Source organism: Notothenia rossii (assembly GCF_949606895.1).
Source record: "Notothenia rossii genome assembly, chromosome: 4".
NCBI classification, from domain to species: domain Eukaryota; kingdom Metazoa; phylum Chordata; class Actinopteri; order Perciformes; family Nototheniidae; genus Notothenia; species Notothenia rossii.
The window spans coordinates 76711203-76728889 of record NC_136902.1 but is presented as its reverse complement, the minus strand read 5'-3'; the positions used below and the strand labels follow the sequence as shown (position 1 = coordinate 76728889).

The 17687-nt window shown below is 40.0% G+C and overlaps 1 protein-coding gene across 8 annotated transcripts in view; it reads right to left on the bottom strand.

Moving 5' to 3' along the window:
* The window catches only part of LOC307035991 (uncharacterized protein), a 47438-nt gene that overhangs the window by 11147 nt on the left and 18604 nt on the right, over window positions 1–17687 (bottom strand). For 7 of the 8 annotated variants that reach the window (XM_079675910.1, XM_079675907.1, XM_079675911.1 and 4 more), the window contains 5 exons: window positions 7485–7542; window positions 5535–5570; window positions 2628–2876; window positions 1192–1252; window positions 434–564 (listed from right to left, as the gene is read on the bottom strand). In XM_079675910.1, the coding sequence (XP_079532036.1) occupies window positions 434–564; window positions 1192–1252; window positions 2628–2876; window positions 5535–5570; window positions 7485–7542 (535 nt within the window). The remainder of the gene's footprint in view (window positions 1–433; window positions 565–1191; window positions 1253–2627; window positions 2877–5534; window positions 5571–7484; window positions 7543–17687) is intronic. The other variant, XM_079675908.1, reaches the window with a different exon arrangement.

Here is a 17687-nt window from a genome sequence, read left to right as displayed (position 1 = left end):
ACCTGACAACAATAAAGGGCAAACCTCTCTCATCTTTACACAGATGAAACGGTTAATATTCTTGCAATTACATTCTAAAATCAAAAATGTTAAAATACATATGCTGTTATCCAAGAGAGTAAAGAGGAAAACATATATTTTACAAGCTAACACACACATATCTTTCACAAATATAACTGCGTTAAGTTTCTAACACCTTTTATGCTGATCATAGAAACAGTTATTGTTTAGATTACAGTAGAAAAACTCCATGTAAGTCAACATCCAATACATTCAACTAAAACTGCTAAACAACTTCACAAAATGCTTCTTAATCCTATCAGCGTCAGGGGAAGCTCCCTGTATGTTTGCATTATCATGTCATCTTGTTTCTACAGTTAATTTTCAACGAATAACTGTATTCCCATGTTGGTACATTATAAACATGTCTGACCTTTGTCACACAGCAGTCCTCCCCAGTTGACATCACACACACACTGCCAGGGTTCGCTGCAGCTTCCGTACACACAGCCGGGGAACGTCACACACTGATCACACAGAGGGCCCTTCCAGCCATAATGACACCTGCAGGGGGAAAGCAAAGAGACGGTTATTTGTATTGCGTTCATGGGATTTGATAGTTACTCTTCTGAACCATTTCCATCAGACACTGTGTGTGCCTAACTGATAACTGTTGTCTGTTCATAATAGAGAGAGATTTTTCATTGAATATTGTGCACCTTGTTTTCTTTAAATGGCTGCTTGTACTAGTTGCACTAATACATCTTGTTATGGGTAGGTTACATCAGAAATAAACTGTTAAAATTGTGTACAGGCTACTTACAAAAGATTAATCATGTCATAGATGCAGCTTTAAACTTGAGTAGTTCTCAGTGCAGGTTAAGGTTCAAGAACAAGCAAAATGAATGGCTATTGGTATGAATAACACAAGGAAGACTGTTTAGAAAAAGTTTAGGAAATTAAAGTAGGCTTTATATCAGTCTTTTGTTCAAAATATAACACTGTACTGTATATACTGGAGTAAACGGCTACATTTAGTTTTCACTCTGTAGTAAATGAATCAACCTCCCATCATATCACATCAATGAAAGTATACATCGTTGCATTGACTTTGAAATGATATAATTTGGCCCTGGTGTCTTTGTAAAGGTCCACAGTGCAAGTTACAACTCAAGCGTTTTTTGGACTTACTTGCATTCTCCAGGTGCCGTACACGAGCCATGGGTCTGATGACACCCCTGACTGCATACAGCTGTGAACAAAACATGCGCGCAAACAAAAAGAAAGCTATTAAAGACAAGAAAACACAATGGAACAGAAGTCAAATTCAGATAGGTGTAAGCATTCAAACCTGAAATCTACACTGTAATACATATCACTACCAGTAAATAAAAAAACACCCCAGCTATCAACAGACACCTACTTAGCCGAGCAGCATGAGATGAGAAAGTATGCAAAGTAGATGGGGCGTGTTTGGTCACCTTGCTGAAATCTCGATATAACCTCTTTATGTGATTTTTAAAAGTTGAGCTAGTTAAAGTCTCCAGCTGGAGAAAGTCCTTGAACTTCATCATGGTCAGTAACTGCAGGGGGTAACAGAGAGACCCCGACTGCAGTTTCCAGGCTTCCTGCCTCACTGCAGTCCAATCAGGGACCTGCTGAGTGGGAAGTCACTCTAAGTGAGACACGGGCGGGGTGGACAAGGCTGCAGGATGTCAGTAAACTAGCCCTGTGTCCTTCAGGGTTCCTATGGTTTCCACATGGTTTCCTCTATTCAGTTTGTACCATCGCTACATGATGGCAGCGCTCCGAGGTCACGTAGCGAGGTCAACAAGCTGATGAGTCACAGACAGACAGAGAATAATCCACACACACAAACACACACACACACACAGTTCACTGAAGCTAACTGACATATATTGACTGAAGTACAGCTGCGTGTCCGTTTAAAGAGTCCTAAAGGCTGTCATTATTAATATTAGATTTGTGTACTTATGTGTGCCTTTTCTTCTTTCTTTGTAAGATTCGTATTGGGTTTTTTTGGTTCCGAAAGTGTTTTGGAAAGTGAGACCATTTGAAGCTCATTCTCACTTGTTCATGGGTCTACTTCAAAAAAGAAAACGAGGATACCCTAATGAAAAAAAGCTCTTAAGAAACACTGGAAAGGAGAGGAAACTCCCTTCCATCCCTGGGAAAATAAACGGAGAGCGAAAACATTTTCTATTTTTTCTCACCAGTGACCTCAAGTCATCCTGAGGAAAATATTTGCTGAATAGTTTCTTTTTTAGTAACAGACATTTCTTGAAATGTTCTCAGTGTATGTGCTATTTTGGAGTAAATCAGAGTTAGCTGGCGAAAAATCCAGGCAGACATTGTTTTCAGTTGATTTCAAAGAAAGACATAACATCTGTATAATAAATGTGAAACTACTGCCAGCTGGAGGTTAGCTTAGCTTAGCAGAGAGAGTGGAAACAGGAGGAAACAGCAAGCCTGGCTCTGTCCAAATGTAATAAATGTATCTTCCAGCACCAGCTCACTGATTAACATGTTAAATCTTGTTTTTCAATCACAACACAAGCTAAAAAACATCTTGTTGTGCTCTCTCATGTAGCTATGGACTCTCTCACCTTCTTTGCACTCTGGTCCCGTCCAGCCCTCCATGCAGACCTTGTTGCCGCTGGGGTCACAGTTGAAGTGTCCAAAGAAGTCATCGCGGGACCTGCAGAACTTGTTGCAGAAGGGTCCGTAATAGTTTGAATCACAGCGGAAGCGAAGCCGGTAATCTAGACTGAGAGGCTGTCCGTGGTGACGGTACGTCTGCCACTGTTCACTGGGGTTCAACATGGAGGACAGCAGGACTCGCTCAATCAACTGACCTGAGGGAGGAGAAATAAAGTCAAATACTTTTCAGATTAACACACATGATCCACCATTATTTGATATTTAAAAAAAATACCATTCCTGAACCTGCCGAATAATATTTGTATACACAACACTGACATATTATCACTTGGAGTCGAGTTTCTGGCCACTGGCAAATGCAAGCGCAGTATTCACTTTCCTTTAAGCTCTGTTTGGTCAACAACTCCTGAGCGAAATACCTGGCTCTTAAGTTGCTAAAAGACACAATGAGAGCGCCAGTTGTGCTAATCTCTAACTCTGTGTCTGCTGTTTGGTGCAAAGTAAAAAGTCTGCAGAGAGAATTAAGAGCTTTTGTAGTTTTATAGTAGTTACATCATGTCTGTATGAGAAGGTAATAGGAACACATGACCATCAGATGTCTGTGTTTTGAGTTGGTTTTCTGCACCTTGCAAGCATACATTTAAGACTAGCATTTTGTATATTAAAATAAATGTGGTTTCAGTCATTTTGTTGAGGACAGGTCAAAGAAAAAAATTATAGGCAATTCAAAATGTATGTGTGTTATTGTCTACTATGTGAGCCCAGAATTGATTAGGTACCCCCGTCAACATTAGAGCACTTGACAAGATCCCTAGAATAAAGGGAGAACTGAAAAACAGTATGAAAAGCGATGCAGACTAGGGGCAGACTATATGACCAGAGAAAAGGGTCAGGAGTCAGCAGGGAAGAGGGCTGTCTGAACACCAGAGAGGACCAGACGACCCCCGGAGGGGATTTCCCAGAGGCGCTGTCATCCCAAACTAAGTTATTATCTCCTCTGACAGGGTATTAACACACACAAAGCACCCAGAATGTGTGTGCAGTGCATAGATCTGTGTGTCTCAATGTATTCATGTGTGTATTTAAGATATGGTGGTGAGATAAAGGGAAAGATTGTTAGATAGTAATGCAGAAAAAAGAAGCCTTGTTGGAAGTGAGGTAGTGGTCTCTCTCACATATTGGTCGACTTGAGTCAGTGTGTGTGTGTGTGTGTGTGTGTGTGTGTGTGTGTGTGTGTGTGTGTGTGTGTGTGTGTGTGTGTGTGTGTGTGTGTGTGTGTGTGTGTGTGTGTGTGTGACAGAGGCAAACAGAGCCTAACAGAGCCAAAGAGGAAGGGAGGCAGCTATTAGCACACACACATAGCAAACTGCCTGATGGAGAGATGAGATCACTGTGGTTTGACACAAAGGAATGAAAACAGGGGCACATATTGGTTGACTTGTGTCAGTGTGTGTGTGTGTGTGTGTGTGTGTGTGTGTGTGTGTGTGTGTGTGTGTGTGTGTGTGTGTGTGTGTGTGTGTGTGTGTGTGTGTGTGTGTGTGTGTGTGTGTGTGTGTGTGTGTGTGTGTGTGTGTGTGTGTGTGTGTTGAAGAGAGTAAAAACGGGAATGGGAACAGAGCAGACGCTGAGCACTCTGTTAGCTCAGCCGTTGCATCGTTTCTCGACGGGCCTCTGCCTCTAGTCAAATCTGAGGGTATTTTTCTACAAACACTCTTATTATTTTATGACTGACATGTCAAAGGGCTAATTTCCCAATCACCTTTTCTCCAACAGAAAACAAGTAAAAAAAGAAAACATTATCAGTGGGAACAGTAGGAAAGGTATGTTACTGCCTGATTATCTCTAATGTGAGAAGAAATGGCACAATGACAAGTGCACAACCAGTACAGGAACAAATATGAATACAGAGAGTGAAGCACAAATATTTGATAACAACAAAAAGCAATAAGAAACTCTTCTTGAAATGACAAACAACTGAATATCTGACAGCATTTTGTCTGCAGGTAGCAAGAGGACTTAAATCACTGTCTGTGACCTCACTTACTGCCTGCTGCTATATAAAATGCCTGCTATTGAAAGTGGCTGAGAAAAACACTGCATGAGAGAAAACGCCTTCTTTTGACTTGGTATTCCACATCACCTGAAGCGACAAATCAATACAGAACACCTTAGGAAACTCATATATCAGCTGGATAATTTTTGTATCTCCCCCATTTGATTTATGTGGATCATTCTCAGAGAAGTCTTGTTTTTATCTTAAATCTAGGATGTCCTGATGAAGTCATTCTCATCTAAATAAAAGCATTACGTTTGAACATGTGTCTTGAATTTTATGTACAAGCCGGTCTTGTTTATGACGATTCTAATATTGAATTTCACTTCTTGTCCAGCGGGGGTGGTAATTTTGTGGCTGTGAGTGTTACGTCAATACACTTGAATTATGGGTGAACACGGCAGCAAATTTGCACACAAAACGAACCAATAAATATTGGAGCAGAAGGAAGAACATAGAGAAGATTAAATTGCAGCTGTTTTAGGATGTTTGGGTTTATTCTAATAATTCTGGCTAAGTTAAAAAGTACTCTCTTTGGAGTGTTTGACCACTAGTGATGTTAGGGAGGAAGCAATGATTTTATCTTGTGCACAAACGCATCAGCATCCTTGTGCGTAACAGTCACGTCATCATGCCAATCAATTTATCAGCATTTGGGGAGCAATAACAAACTCAAAGAAGATGATTGCTAGCAATATATGTATGCAAATATGTTGTATGACATGCAAGTTAGACATACACAAGGGCTTCAAGTGATAAATAAGCTATTTGTATTACAAGTAAAAACTTCATTGGGTACCTTTAAATGCTGGGTTCTGGGAGCGCTCTGACATTGCTGAAAAGAATTCAGAACAGGCAAGAAAAAAAAAAGAGATCAGACGATTAGACTGGTTGAGACAAACCTGCACGGACCAGATTCACCACATTTGCCACATGCAAGCTAACATAAAACACATTTCTCTTCCTATTGACAGGTTTCTTACTCAAAACAAGTATCACAATATACTGTGAACATTTACAAGTTCTTGCAACTTTTCTCATATCTTTTAGTGGTTTGTAGAAAAACCTTTCTTTAAAATGCAAACTATAACCTCCAAAATAATCATGAGGCTAAAACTTTATTACTGGACTGTCATAGTAGACTACGATAGTTTTAGCTAGGTGTACTCAATAAACTGGAAACTGAAATGCAATTTAAAAACGAAACTTAGCAGTGCCCACACATCATTTTGTCTGGTTTGTCGTAGGTTAGCCAAACCTTTATGGAAGAAAAGGTGAAAGTGACTTAGAACAGATTTCCCATGCACTAGAGGATTGTTGTATTTAACAACATTTCAGCAGCCCTTATTGGGATAATCTGGCTACACTGTCGCTTGTGTTTTCCCAGTTCTAGCAATTGGAGAGTTAAATGTTATCATAACCGATAAAAACGAGGACCGAAAGTGTCAAACTATTAGATCATCAATCAAATGATGATCTAATAGTCAAGATACGCCCTTGCACATTAACACCGGCTACATGTTATTTAAACAAAATCCCACAGAAGGTCATACTGTCGTTGCATAAAGGACATCATATTTTCTCACTATTTCCAGGGACTGTTTCAGTTTTCCACAGTAATCCTCTCTGATGAGCAGCAGGGCCTGATAAGTCCAGTCAGTCTGCTACAGGACGGCCGTGTTTGGGCTGAGCTAAGCTGCAGGCCTAAAGAACGGCTTTAGACCCAATGTAAAGACTGACAGGAGCTCAGGTGGAAACGAAAGATAATGCAAACAAGATGTAGGAGAAGCTCTGGAGGGCTGAGCGAAGGAGAGATGAACACAGTTTCTCGTTATCTCCGCCATCTTTTGGATATGACTAGCTGAGAGGATGGTTAGATGAAAGAGAGGACTGTGGCATGACAGGAATGAGGAAGGCGTAGTAACATCTGTCTGTGTGTATGTATGTCTGCGTTGTGCTTTATATAGCATGCCGCTCACATTCCCTGTCAAGGAAGCTTTTCCAGATTATGAGGAGTAACAACAAGGAGACAAGCAGGAAATGAAAGGGTCTGGAGAAGAGACCTTCTGGGATATTTTCAAATTGTTGCACCATGTTGAACCACACATACTGTAAACAGCACTCATGTTTTGTTCGCCTCGATAAAATTGCTGCTTGTTAACAATTTGTATATATTTGTAGATAACAGTCAAGAATATTTTTGAAATGTTTTGAACCCTGTCTTACAAGATAAGAAATAACATGTAAATAAAAAATGTAATAAAAAAACAACAGCACAGAACAGGCGAAAACCGTTGCGATAAAACTAGACAACTTTTTAAACCTATTTCTCCGAATTCAATTTTGACGCACTTAAATCTAAGCATTTGAGGTGTTGATAGACCAATTACAAAGTAGAAAGTAAATGGCCTTCAAACTCCAGAATATGCATCCGTCTCGTTCTCCATTGTCTGCTGGAAAATGTCAAGCTGATTATAACTTTATTGAACCATCCTCTCTTTTAACCTTTTACCCTAGCTTAGGATAGAAAGGCATTAAACACACACACACACACACACACACACACACACACACACACACACACACACACACACACACACACACACACACACACACACACACACACACACACACACACACACACACACACACACACACACACACACACACACACACACACACACACACACACACACACACACACACACACACACACACACACACACACACGCACACACAGCCATCTCACCTGATTCTGACGTGTCGTTGTCGTAGTCCAGAGCCTCCAGCACCAGAGAGAATGATTTCTGTAGAGAAAACACAGAGAAATCATCAGTATTGTATCACATGAAACAACACAAATCAATTCAGCTGTTTCTTGTTGATGAAGGCCATAGAGATGAGCTGTGTTTCTACCTTTTCATAAATAAGGTTCTTTCTGATTAACTGGAGAAACAGTCCATAGTTTGAAATAACAGTGTGATAGGATATACTGTAAATGCAAATTACTGATATGTATATTCATTCATGTAAGTGGGTTACAAATGGAAAGCTTATGCAGAGTTTCTTCACTTTTACAGTAAGTGTCACAACATGACCTCTGTAACTATTGAATCTTGAATGCATAATGCATTATCTCCTTTATACATAATGCAATAGGTGTATTAAATTAAAGCATTGAAAATCATTGTTGGAGGCAATGTGGAGATATTTTACTTAATCAAAAGTAGAGATGTAGGCTATAAATAGTCATTATCATAAAGCTGCACAGGGAGTGTTATACTATTCATATACAGTACCTGAATATTTAGCAGCAGTTAACGAGGTACAGAAAGAAAGCATTCCTTTATTAATCGAACAAGGGGAAATTACTTAATTGTATACAGCTACCATTGCCTCGTTTCCCCTCTACAAATGAATCATATTTAAAAACATGATCATATACATAAAATTATATTATTTAAAAGTTGGTTGTAACGTATGCAGCAAAATAAATGCAGTGTAAGCTTACTCTTTTGACGTACTTGTACTACTTGTACTGCAGTAAATGAGCCTAGCTTATTTCCATCTATGTGTTTTCAAGTTTTAGTGTGTTTCGATCGTTGCCCTAAGCCCTGAAAAAAAAGAAGTGATTCACTGCCCGATCAAGCCGAGGCTGTGCTGTGTGCTGATTCAAGAAAACCCTGACCTGCAGCCGTGCGGAGAGAAATGAACCGTTACATCAATGTGGTGAGAGAGGACGTCCAGAGTGCTTTATTTAGTTTTTGTACTCAGCATGCAGGTTAACCCTGGTTTAAGGGTATTGCCAGTAGCAGTAACAGCCTGTGTGATTAAATGTAATATTGTATTAAAATGCATAGCCTTACAGTATGTAACGATAAAGTCTGCATATCAATTCATCCTGCAGTACACAAGCAGAGGACTCGGGCATTAGCTGGACATCTTCAAATGACGACTTTGGGGCAACAGAGATATCACACTCTGGAGAGATAATAGAGGACAGCTGTTGTTTTTTGATACATAAATTCATCGTATAAAGACCATAAATTAATCATTCAGAGCAACGCTTTCCCCTACAACTCCTTTTCTCTCAATGCATCCCTTCCTCCTGTGAAACGTACCAGCGCCTGCCATGCAAATCGCTACCATTGTGATTAAGGTTTCTCTCCTAAAGGGCTGCATGGATGTGTGGTCACGTCTTTGCTGGGAGAGAGTATACTGCCAGAGGGAGGATGAGTGGGAGGAGAGGAGGATGAAGAGACAGATGCTGTAGGACGCAGCCGCTGGGCACAGGAGGAGAGTGAGAGATTTGGAGGCAGGTTACGGAGGTCAGCAGCGACGCTTACCGTAGCTAGAGGCGAGAAAAGTGGCGCCACGCCAAGAGGGAAAGTGAAGATGAAGGGTTGAAGCAAAGGTGTGAATGTTAGAGAAGAGAAAATTGGTGGTGTAGAAACCACTGAGTCAGGGATTTGTTCAAAGTGGAGGTTCATCCAGTATATCTGTCCTGTAACAGATGAAGCGGTGAGGACAGGAGGAGTAAAAGAACCAAGAAAAGGGCAAGAAAAGGTTAATTATGTAGGGAGTATGTAAAGAAACAGGGCAAAGAAAGAGGAGAAGTGAAGCCGTGGAAGCTGCAGTGGAATAACGATATGTGGCACTCCTGGAGTTTGTCAGATTTTCAGATATGTGATGGAGAACAGAGACATCAGAGGTAGGCGAACAAAAAGATGATGAGATAAAAATAAAGTACAAAAGAAAACAGATGAGATAAGATGAGAAAAAGAAAGCGGGGGAGGGAGAACACCCACCCACACACAGAGAGAAGTAGTGGATATAATGAGACGTGCTGCCAGCAGGCGGTTCATTACGGTCGGCTGATAGCAGGTAGCACACAAATGCACTGCAGACATTAATATTCAGCCTAAACTCTCTCTTGGAGTAATGTTTAGTATTCAAGGTTTACATCATTACCCTGCGAGATCTTGCAGTTGATTATAATCACATTAGATCACAATCAGAGGTTTAATGTTGTACCAGAAGTAGACTTTCATTTGTATAAATGTTTCAGACTCTACTCTAATCTTTGCTCTCTTAACGACTCAAGAATATTATTAACAATGAGAAATGTTGAGACACTAAATCTAAATAGGCAATACCTTTTTGTACAGGATAAAAATACACCTGTCTAATCTTTAGAAAGTACTCCGATAAAGCCTGCCGCTTAGATTTTCCAACTATGCCACAAATATCAGAATCCGGAGTCTAGTGAGCTCGGTTCTTTTGAACTCAACAACCTTCAGATTTGTTTTTTGTATTTATTTTCAAACCTTCAATAATGCTGCTTGAGTTTGAGCGATTGTTGGCATCAGACTGGCTATGATAAACTGTCCACTACTACAAAATGCACACTCAGCATTACCTCAGTTTGCCTGCTCACAGACCTCTTAGTCTTATCGTCTTTCTGATCGCCCTCCCTCTTCACTCCCTCACCCTTCCTTCCACCCACCGTTTGCCTCTCTCTCTGACCCTCTGCCAACACTTAGCAGGTTAAGACCTGTGGGAAGTCTAGAGCCTTTTGCTTTTCTTGTTCTCGCTCGTATTCAGTGCATATTGCCAGGTAAGGTATGACATATCATCGATACAGGAAGGGTGTATCTACGGTAAGCCCTGTTGCCATGGCTGAGCATCCTGTATGACATGGTTCCCAAGTTAAAATCACAACAACAACCACTGATAAGACAAAGAATATGTGTGTAAAAAGATTAAGAACATTACCCGCAATAAACTCTTCCTGACAACCTTTCCAAAACACAGTGTGTGAGGTCAGGGAGACCTGCGGCCATTAGAGGCCAGACAAAGGCAAAGTCAAGGGAGAGGAAAATCGGACTGCAAACATCACCAAGCTGATAAGATCACAGTCCACGACCAAGTGATATTTTTTCCTCTTTGGTTCAAACCACATCTCAATGTTGGTGTGTATTTTGTGGAGATAATGGCCAGAATGACAGCAGGGAAATTACGGGAAAGTGTGTCCTGTATGTGTGGAGTGAGTGTGAAATGTAGAGCTAGCACAAGTAAGAATTGTGAGATACCTTTAAACATTGAAGTTAGGTTAATCACCAACACCACAAAAAAAAAGGTCAGAGCATATTTTATTGTGCCTGATAAATGTTAACTCATTTACATTAATATCATTGTTATGAGTGAAGTTGATGTTCCCAGAAAATTGGAATACACTTAAAAATGTAATGAAAAGACAAGATGTAAAATGGACTCTAAATTCTGACATCATCTGAAATTGTTTCCCAATGCTGAATGTTTGTCTTCCCTTAATGTGTAACTGACTGCCTTTTTATGAACAAGTGAGAATATTTCTTTAAAAATGTTTGTATAATTAGTTCCTGTTGTCCAATGAACATTTCTATTTTTACACAAAAGACACAAAGCTATATACTGCCAGCTGATTTTTTTCACGAGTGAAATGCCTGGCATGTTGATCACCATTACCCTTTTTCAAGTCCAATGTCCTTCTACTCTGAATAAATCTTACCCATCTGAATCATGATAGCCTTTCTGTCGGAAAGCACTCCTGTTTCCTTGTTGTTCCCAAATGAATTAGATTTATAGATCACTTTGAAAAAACATGTTGAATTGTATTAGCAGGAAAAGCACAGGTGTAACTAATAACATTAGCGATGTGCTCTGCTCCAGCTATTAATGCAGTGCAATGCAGCATGCATAATGAGTTCATTAGTTACACCTGTGTTTGACAAATCAACACGTCTGCTGTGGAAAAGTGTTGCAAATCCTTTTAACTCACTAGGAAGAGTCAAAAAAGGACATTGGATTCAACTCTGGTGCTTTTAGGAGACAGATTATTTCCTACAATGGGGAAATAAATAGTCAAGCATACTTACTGTTTAAATGCTGCACAGTCTTAAAACGCTTACAATTTTGTGTTACAATGTGTGACACATCAACGTGTTTTCATGACCTACTGTTGTTGTTTCAACTGTCCAAATATGAATTTGTACTCAAATAACAGATACAAATTTCTCAAACAGGTTAACAATTATCAGCTAGCACCCGACTGTAGCTGATATGTGAAAGTATATATTTGAATGTACATTTGATTTTCTTAACATCCAAGCCATGCACTTCTTGTCTATTTCTTTTTTCTCTCCATAGAAATTGTTTCCACTCCTCTTCAGAAACAATAACCTTTTCAGTCAGATCTCATTCTGATAGATGACGTGCACATCTGAGCCTGGCATGGCCTGGGAGAAAAGGGATCTCCCAAAAAACAAGAAATCAAACATCAAAACAGGAGCATTAGCCCTGATGATTATCCTCCCTGTCTTCAGGTTGTCTGGACGTCTCGCCCTGTCCCCTCGCCTGCAGCCTCACATTAGTCTACAGCGCTGAATCTCAGGGTTACAGCAGCTAATTCAAACCACTGCGCAGACGTTTGTGATGGCATGTTAAATTCCATTTAATGAAGGTTTTTAAAAAGTCCACCTTGTTCTCTGTCGCTCCTCCAGTCTCTCAGTATGACCCCTTACTCTCCCCCCCCGATATTGTTGCCCCTCTCTCTCCCCCTTGCCATCCCTCCCTCCATCCATCCATCTCTCCCTCTCTCAGACATGGGCAGGGTAGGATATCCCGACAAAGCCAGGCTGTAAAAACACAGCACTACAACAGGAAGAACTCCCAGCCCTGAGAGAGGAATTTCCCCTCAGTACTCACACACTAATGAATACACACTAACACACACACAACCATGCACACACATACAGACACAAACAGGCATCCAATATTATCAGACAGATTGCTAATCTTTATTTTTCCACATACAACGCTTGTTTTAGCCCTGAAAATATTAGTCTACTAACTACAATGGAGATTGAAGTTGATCAAATATGTCATTTATCATTTTAGACAACAGGATTCAGTCCTTTAATCATTTCAAAACCATGTAGAGCAGTAATGACTGGTAGCACTTTATTTTATTTTCTGTAATGTTCCTGTTTCTAGGAAGGAAATACACCACCAGGGTTTTCATTCAGTAATTTATGATTAGCTGTTGTTTTAAGGAAGGATTTAACCCCAAAAGCTTAATTAACTGATTGTTTTGCCGCTTGACGGCAGCAGAAACTATTTGTGAACACGACATTGAGATACTTTGTGGATTATATGTTGATTTGTATTTTGCAGAAACTATTTGTTAGCAGAAAGTGCTTATTTACACATCCAGTATAAGGAGCAGCATTAGAATTGATTTGCAGTTGTGTTTGTTACCACCTGAAGAAACCTTAGTTAACTCTATTTACCCCAGGCTTTGATCTTTACCAACTATAAAAACAAATTCTTATTCATCATTCATTTCGGAGACTTTATTGTTAAATTGCTTGCATGCATGTTTCAGCTGAGCTGCGGTGCAAATAATTAACTGAAATTAATTAACTGGCAATACACCAGATGTCTGTTTCTTTCTTTAATTAGTACCAAACAACATAGGTTTTTAGAAAAACAAGGAAATTATTAGAAATAATGTCATAGTGTATTGATTAATTATCAAGTGATTTTATCTTCCCATATCTTACATTATAGCTCATTCTCTTCTTATGTTACCGTTAGTGTTTTTTCTTTTCACATATCTAATCATTTATTCATCTCTTTATTTCAATCATGCAACATTTCCACACTTTTCCAATTTTCCTAATGGATATATGATAATGAGAGTATATCTATGAACGTCCTGAGCAATGATTAGCTGAGGGTGGGAGATGCTTTCAATAAAATATGTTTTAGTTCATTTGAAAAACTAACTGGTGGGACGGGGAAAAATAATCAGTATCTCCCATTTTTTACCAACTGTTTGGAAGTTAAATAGAAACATTTTAATTATTTAACTCACTGCACTACTAGCCAAATCCAAAAGCCACACAAATAACACCTTGATATACAATCATTTATAACGCATAACATATTACAACATCAGTTTTGTTGCCTTTGTTGCATGACTTTCTTTCTCTACCATTTCTACAATGGCCACTATTCAATTAAGTAGAAACAAAAATAATCCTCACACTTTGCTCGTCTTGTATGTCCAAATTCACAAGAATTAAGTCCATCCTGCATTAAGTAAGTAAACAAATGCACTTAAACCTGTATGCTAATAAACATCAAGGTCAGTCAGATAGCAATATAAAAAGTGTGTATGCGCACACATGCACACACAAACATCAACATGCAAGTGACTTAAGACTATTAAACATTCGCTGAGTAGATGATGAGGAAAATGTAATCAACGGCAAATGTTTCACACAACTTTTATTATTCATAATCTGCAGCTGGCCGTAAGCTGTTCCATAAACCTGCCAAGTCTCACCCTTTGCATCAGAAAGCTGAACTAATTACAGAGTCGGACATTTACAAACACAAAAGAGAGCTAACAGAGACACACACAAACATGCAAGCGGTTGTCATGGAAGCAGCTTTGCCTGCGCCTGATTGGCCGGGTGACACCTCACCTGCATTGCAAATTATAGTGGACGTAACCACAGTAACAATGCCATTACTATTCTAGCGGCAAAGCTCATACAGTAGATAGGGAAGTGTGTGTTTTCAGGCTCATGTTATGTGTGTAAAGAAAACTGAAAACAGCTGAGAAGGTTTCATAAGGTTTATATCCACTCCTAAAGAATTAAATAAAATGGACACTTAGGGCTTTCCACATTTCATAATTAAAGAAGCTTAGTGTCAAACATGACACTAAGTCATAGTTGTAGCCACATTACAGTGTTATCGATTGATTGGGTGCTTACAATAACAAAAAAAAAAAAATTTTTTTTTCTCAGATAAGGGACAAGAGAGTAAGAGAGACGTGACGTAATGGTGGCTAATTTGTGAAGTCTTTGTAAAAACGATCCAATTCTTCCCTCAGCTGGCACGCACGCACGCACGCACGCACGCACGCACGCATGCACACACACACGAGATGTGGAATTAGACCCCCGGTGTGCAGCCATCTACCCCACCCTGCTCCTGTGACCCCGCCCCTGTAATTAAATGTCTCTGTTCTTGCATTCTCAAGAATTCAAGATGTGAAAATCTTCCAGTGTTTGACCTGCATTCAAAATCTTACATAAGTAAAAGTAAAAAGGAATAAACCGCAGACGTTGTCAAAAGTGAAATCACTCATTCAGCAAAATATCCTTTACAACACATGTATTATTATTAGTCATTAGATTCTGATGCAAAAAGGTTGAGGAGGAACTAGTTGTAATAACTATAAATAAAGTTAGCTGAAAAAGTCCCAACCTAGGGGTCGGCTCTGGCAAAGAGACAAAAGATGTAGTTGTGAAATGTATACAAAACTCATTTGTCTTGCTACTCTTCTCTAATCTTTTATGTCAGAAATGTTGGATAATTTGACATATTAGAGCATTAGTCTTGTTTTACATGATACAGATTTTTCCTTGACCTTGACTGCATGGTTATTTTTGTAAACATGTCAATGAAGATCCACTAACCTTAACCATAACTATGATTTTTCCTTAAACCACATCATTCCACAATAGGAAAAAGTAAAAATATGTGTTTCCGTTACCTTGGAAATAGCCCATTACTTCCTTAAAAAGTTTTAAAATGAATTTACTCTTTGGTGGAACTGGAACTCGGGGACCTCGGAAGCGTAAAAAGAACACAAACCAACAGTGGGAACCACTAGTTAGTTGAATTAATCAATGAATGAAACTATCAGCTGAAAGACAAATGTGGATGCGTTAAAGGTACCATATTTCGCCTCTGAAACGAAGTGAAGAAGAAACAAAAACTACGCAACATAGCCCCTTTCCAATTTTCAATGACCTTGGGTTACCACCAGCGCCTGCGCCTCTATCTGTCAGACAGTCACATTCCTGCTGGGTTAATTGAGTTAAGCTAAACTATGTGGCCGCTCTAATCGCTGTGGAACAGAGGCCTCTTGACATGACGTGCCCTCATCCTCCATGTCGCCCTGCCCCATCTCCGTCCTGTCCCCTTCATCGTCTCTCCCCTCCTTCACCTCCTGCTGCTACATTAACAGGGTGAGTAAGACGCTATGATAAACACACCTCCCTATCTACATCTTCACCCCCACCCAAAACACCTGTGCCCCTCTTTGAGATCATCCAGTGAATCCTCTCACCTCCATCTTCTATACGCAGTCTCTCCTCCTTCAACTTTACCCTTTTGCTCATTAATCTCAACTCTTTTTAGCACCCTCTACCCTCCCTTACATCACCAGTCCTAGCCCAGACCGATCCCACCCCCCTCCTTTCTTTCGCCTCTCCGACTTCCGCAGGAAATTACCTTGTCTGGACGCTTCACATCCACTGCTGCACTTGCAGAGAGACGCATTACGAGTGAGAAAATAGTCTGGGAGTAGTGTGTGTTAACAGTGTGTGTGAGCACTCAGATTTCTGAACACATTACAGGAATCTCACATTTAGAGGATCTATGAAGATGGTATGAAGATGGTAATTACTTTTGACTACTGAGATACAGTTGTAGATAGAGAGATGGATACAGATGGATACATATAAAGTCAACATTTTCGTTTTTTCAGGATGGATAGATGCATGCATAGATAGATAGATAGATAGATAGATAGATAGATAGATAGATAGATAGATAGATAGATAGATAGATAGATAGATAGATAGATAGATAGATGTAAGCAGAAACAGGATTACAATGGGATGATAACACATTGTAAAACAAACTGTAAGTAAGGACGATGTGTATCTCTGTGGATAGACAGGAATGACAGACTGGAGGCATCATGGGACAGGGTTGAAATCATTACTGAAGACTCTGGTCAGAAAATATTTCCCGATGTAGCAACTCAAAGAATGTTTGTGGTCGCTCCTGTCAAGCTTTGGGCAACACAAGAAACCACAGAGAGAATAGGAAGGATTTTTTAAAGCTACACTATATCGCTGCCTGCCTTGTGATATCCACCGGGACGTGATGTGGCTGAACACAACTGCAGTGACACCGAGGACAAAACGTTCACAATGAAATAGAGAGAGTGAGAGGGTGTGTGTTGGAGACGGAGGGTGAGAAGATATGACAAGAAAAGAAACAGATCGATGGTGAAGAATGAAAGTCGACTATTTGCTGTGATTACACCTGTGTAGCCATTTAAACGATTGTATACGTGCTATCTGCATTCAATGACACACAAAGACATCCAGAGACTGTAATTTCACTGTGATCATGTAAATCAAGATTAATTTGCCTTTTTCTCTCCTAATAATGAGACTCCATACCCTCAATCCAATTTACACACAAATGAAATCATTAAAACATGCGTCCCTTGAGACGTTTACCCCCGAGTTATTAACTTATCTCTAAAAAACACAAGCTCCCGTTCCCGATGGAATTAACCCTATTTATGTTTTGTGTGTGTTTGTTGGCTGATGATTACCTGGTCTATATTTGGGCGTGTCACAAAATGTGTATGTTTGTGTGCGTGAGTGTGCGTGTGCGTGTGTGTGTGTATGTGTGTGTGCACAACAGTATCAGCGTACACGCTGGTATGCAAGGCTGCGTAGGAGAGTCAATTAGGGGACAAAAGAGAGCGGAGCACAAACGACAGGAGGAGAAAGAGTGAAAGAGAGACTCTGCAGAAAAGAAAGCTCCAACTATTCTGCTCTGCTCTCGTTTCCCTTCACCAACTTCCCCCTCGGCTCCCACACAGCAGGAATGCACAGGTTACAGCCGTGTGTGTGTGTGTGTGTGTGTGTGTGTGTGTGTGTGTGTGTGTGTGTGTGTGTGTGTGTGTGTGTGTGTGTGTGTGTGTGTGTGTGTGTGTGTGTGTGTGTGTGTGTGTGTGTGTGTGTGTGTGTGTGTTGTTTACACATTTACCAGATGTATACAGGCCTATAGAAACATATTTTACATC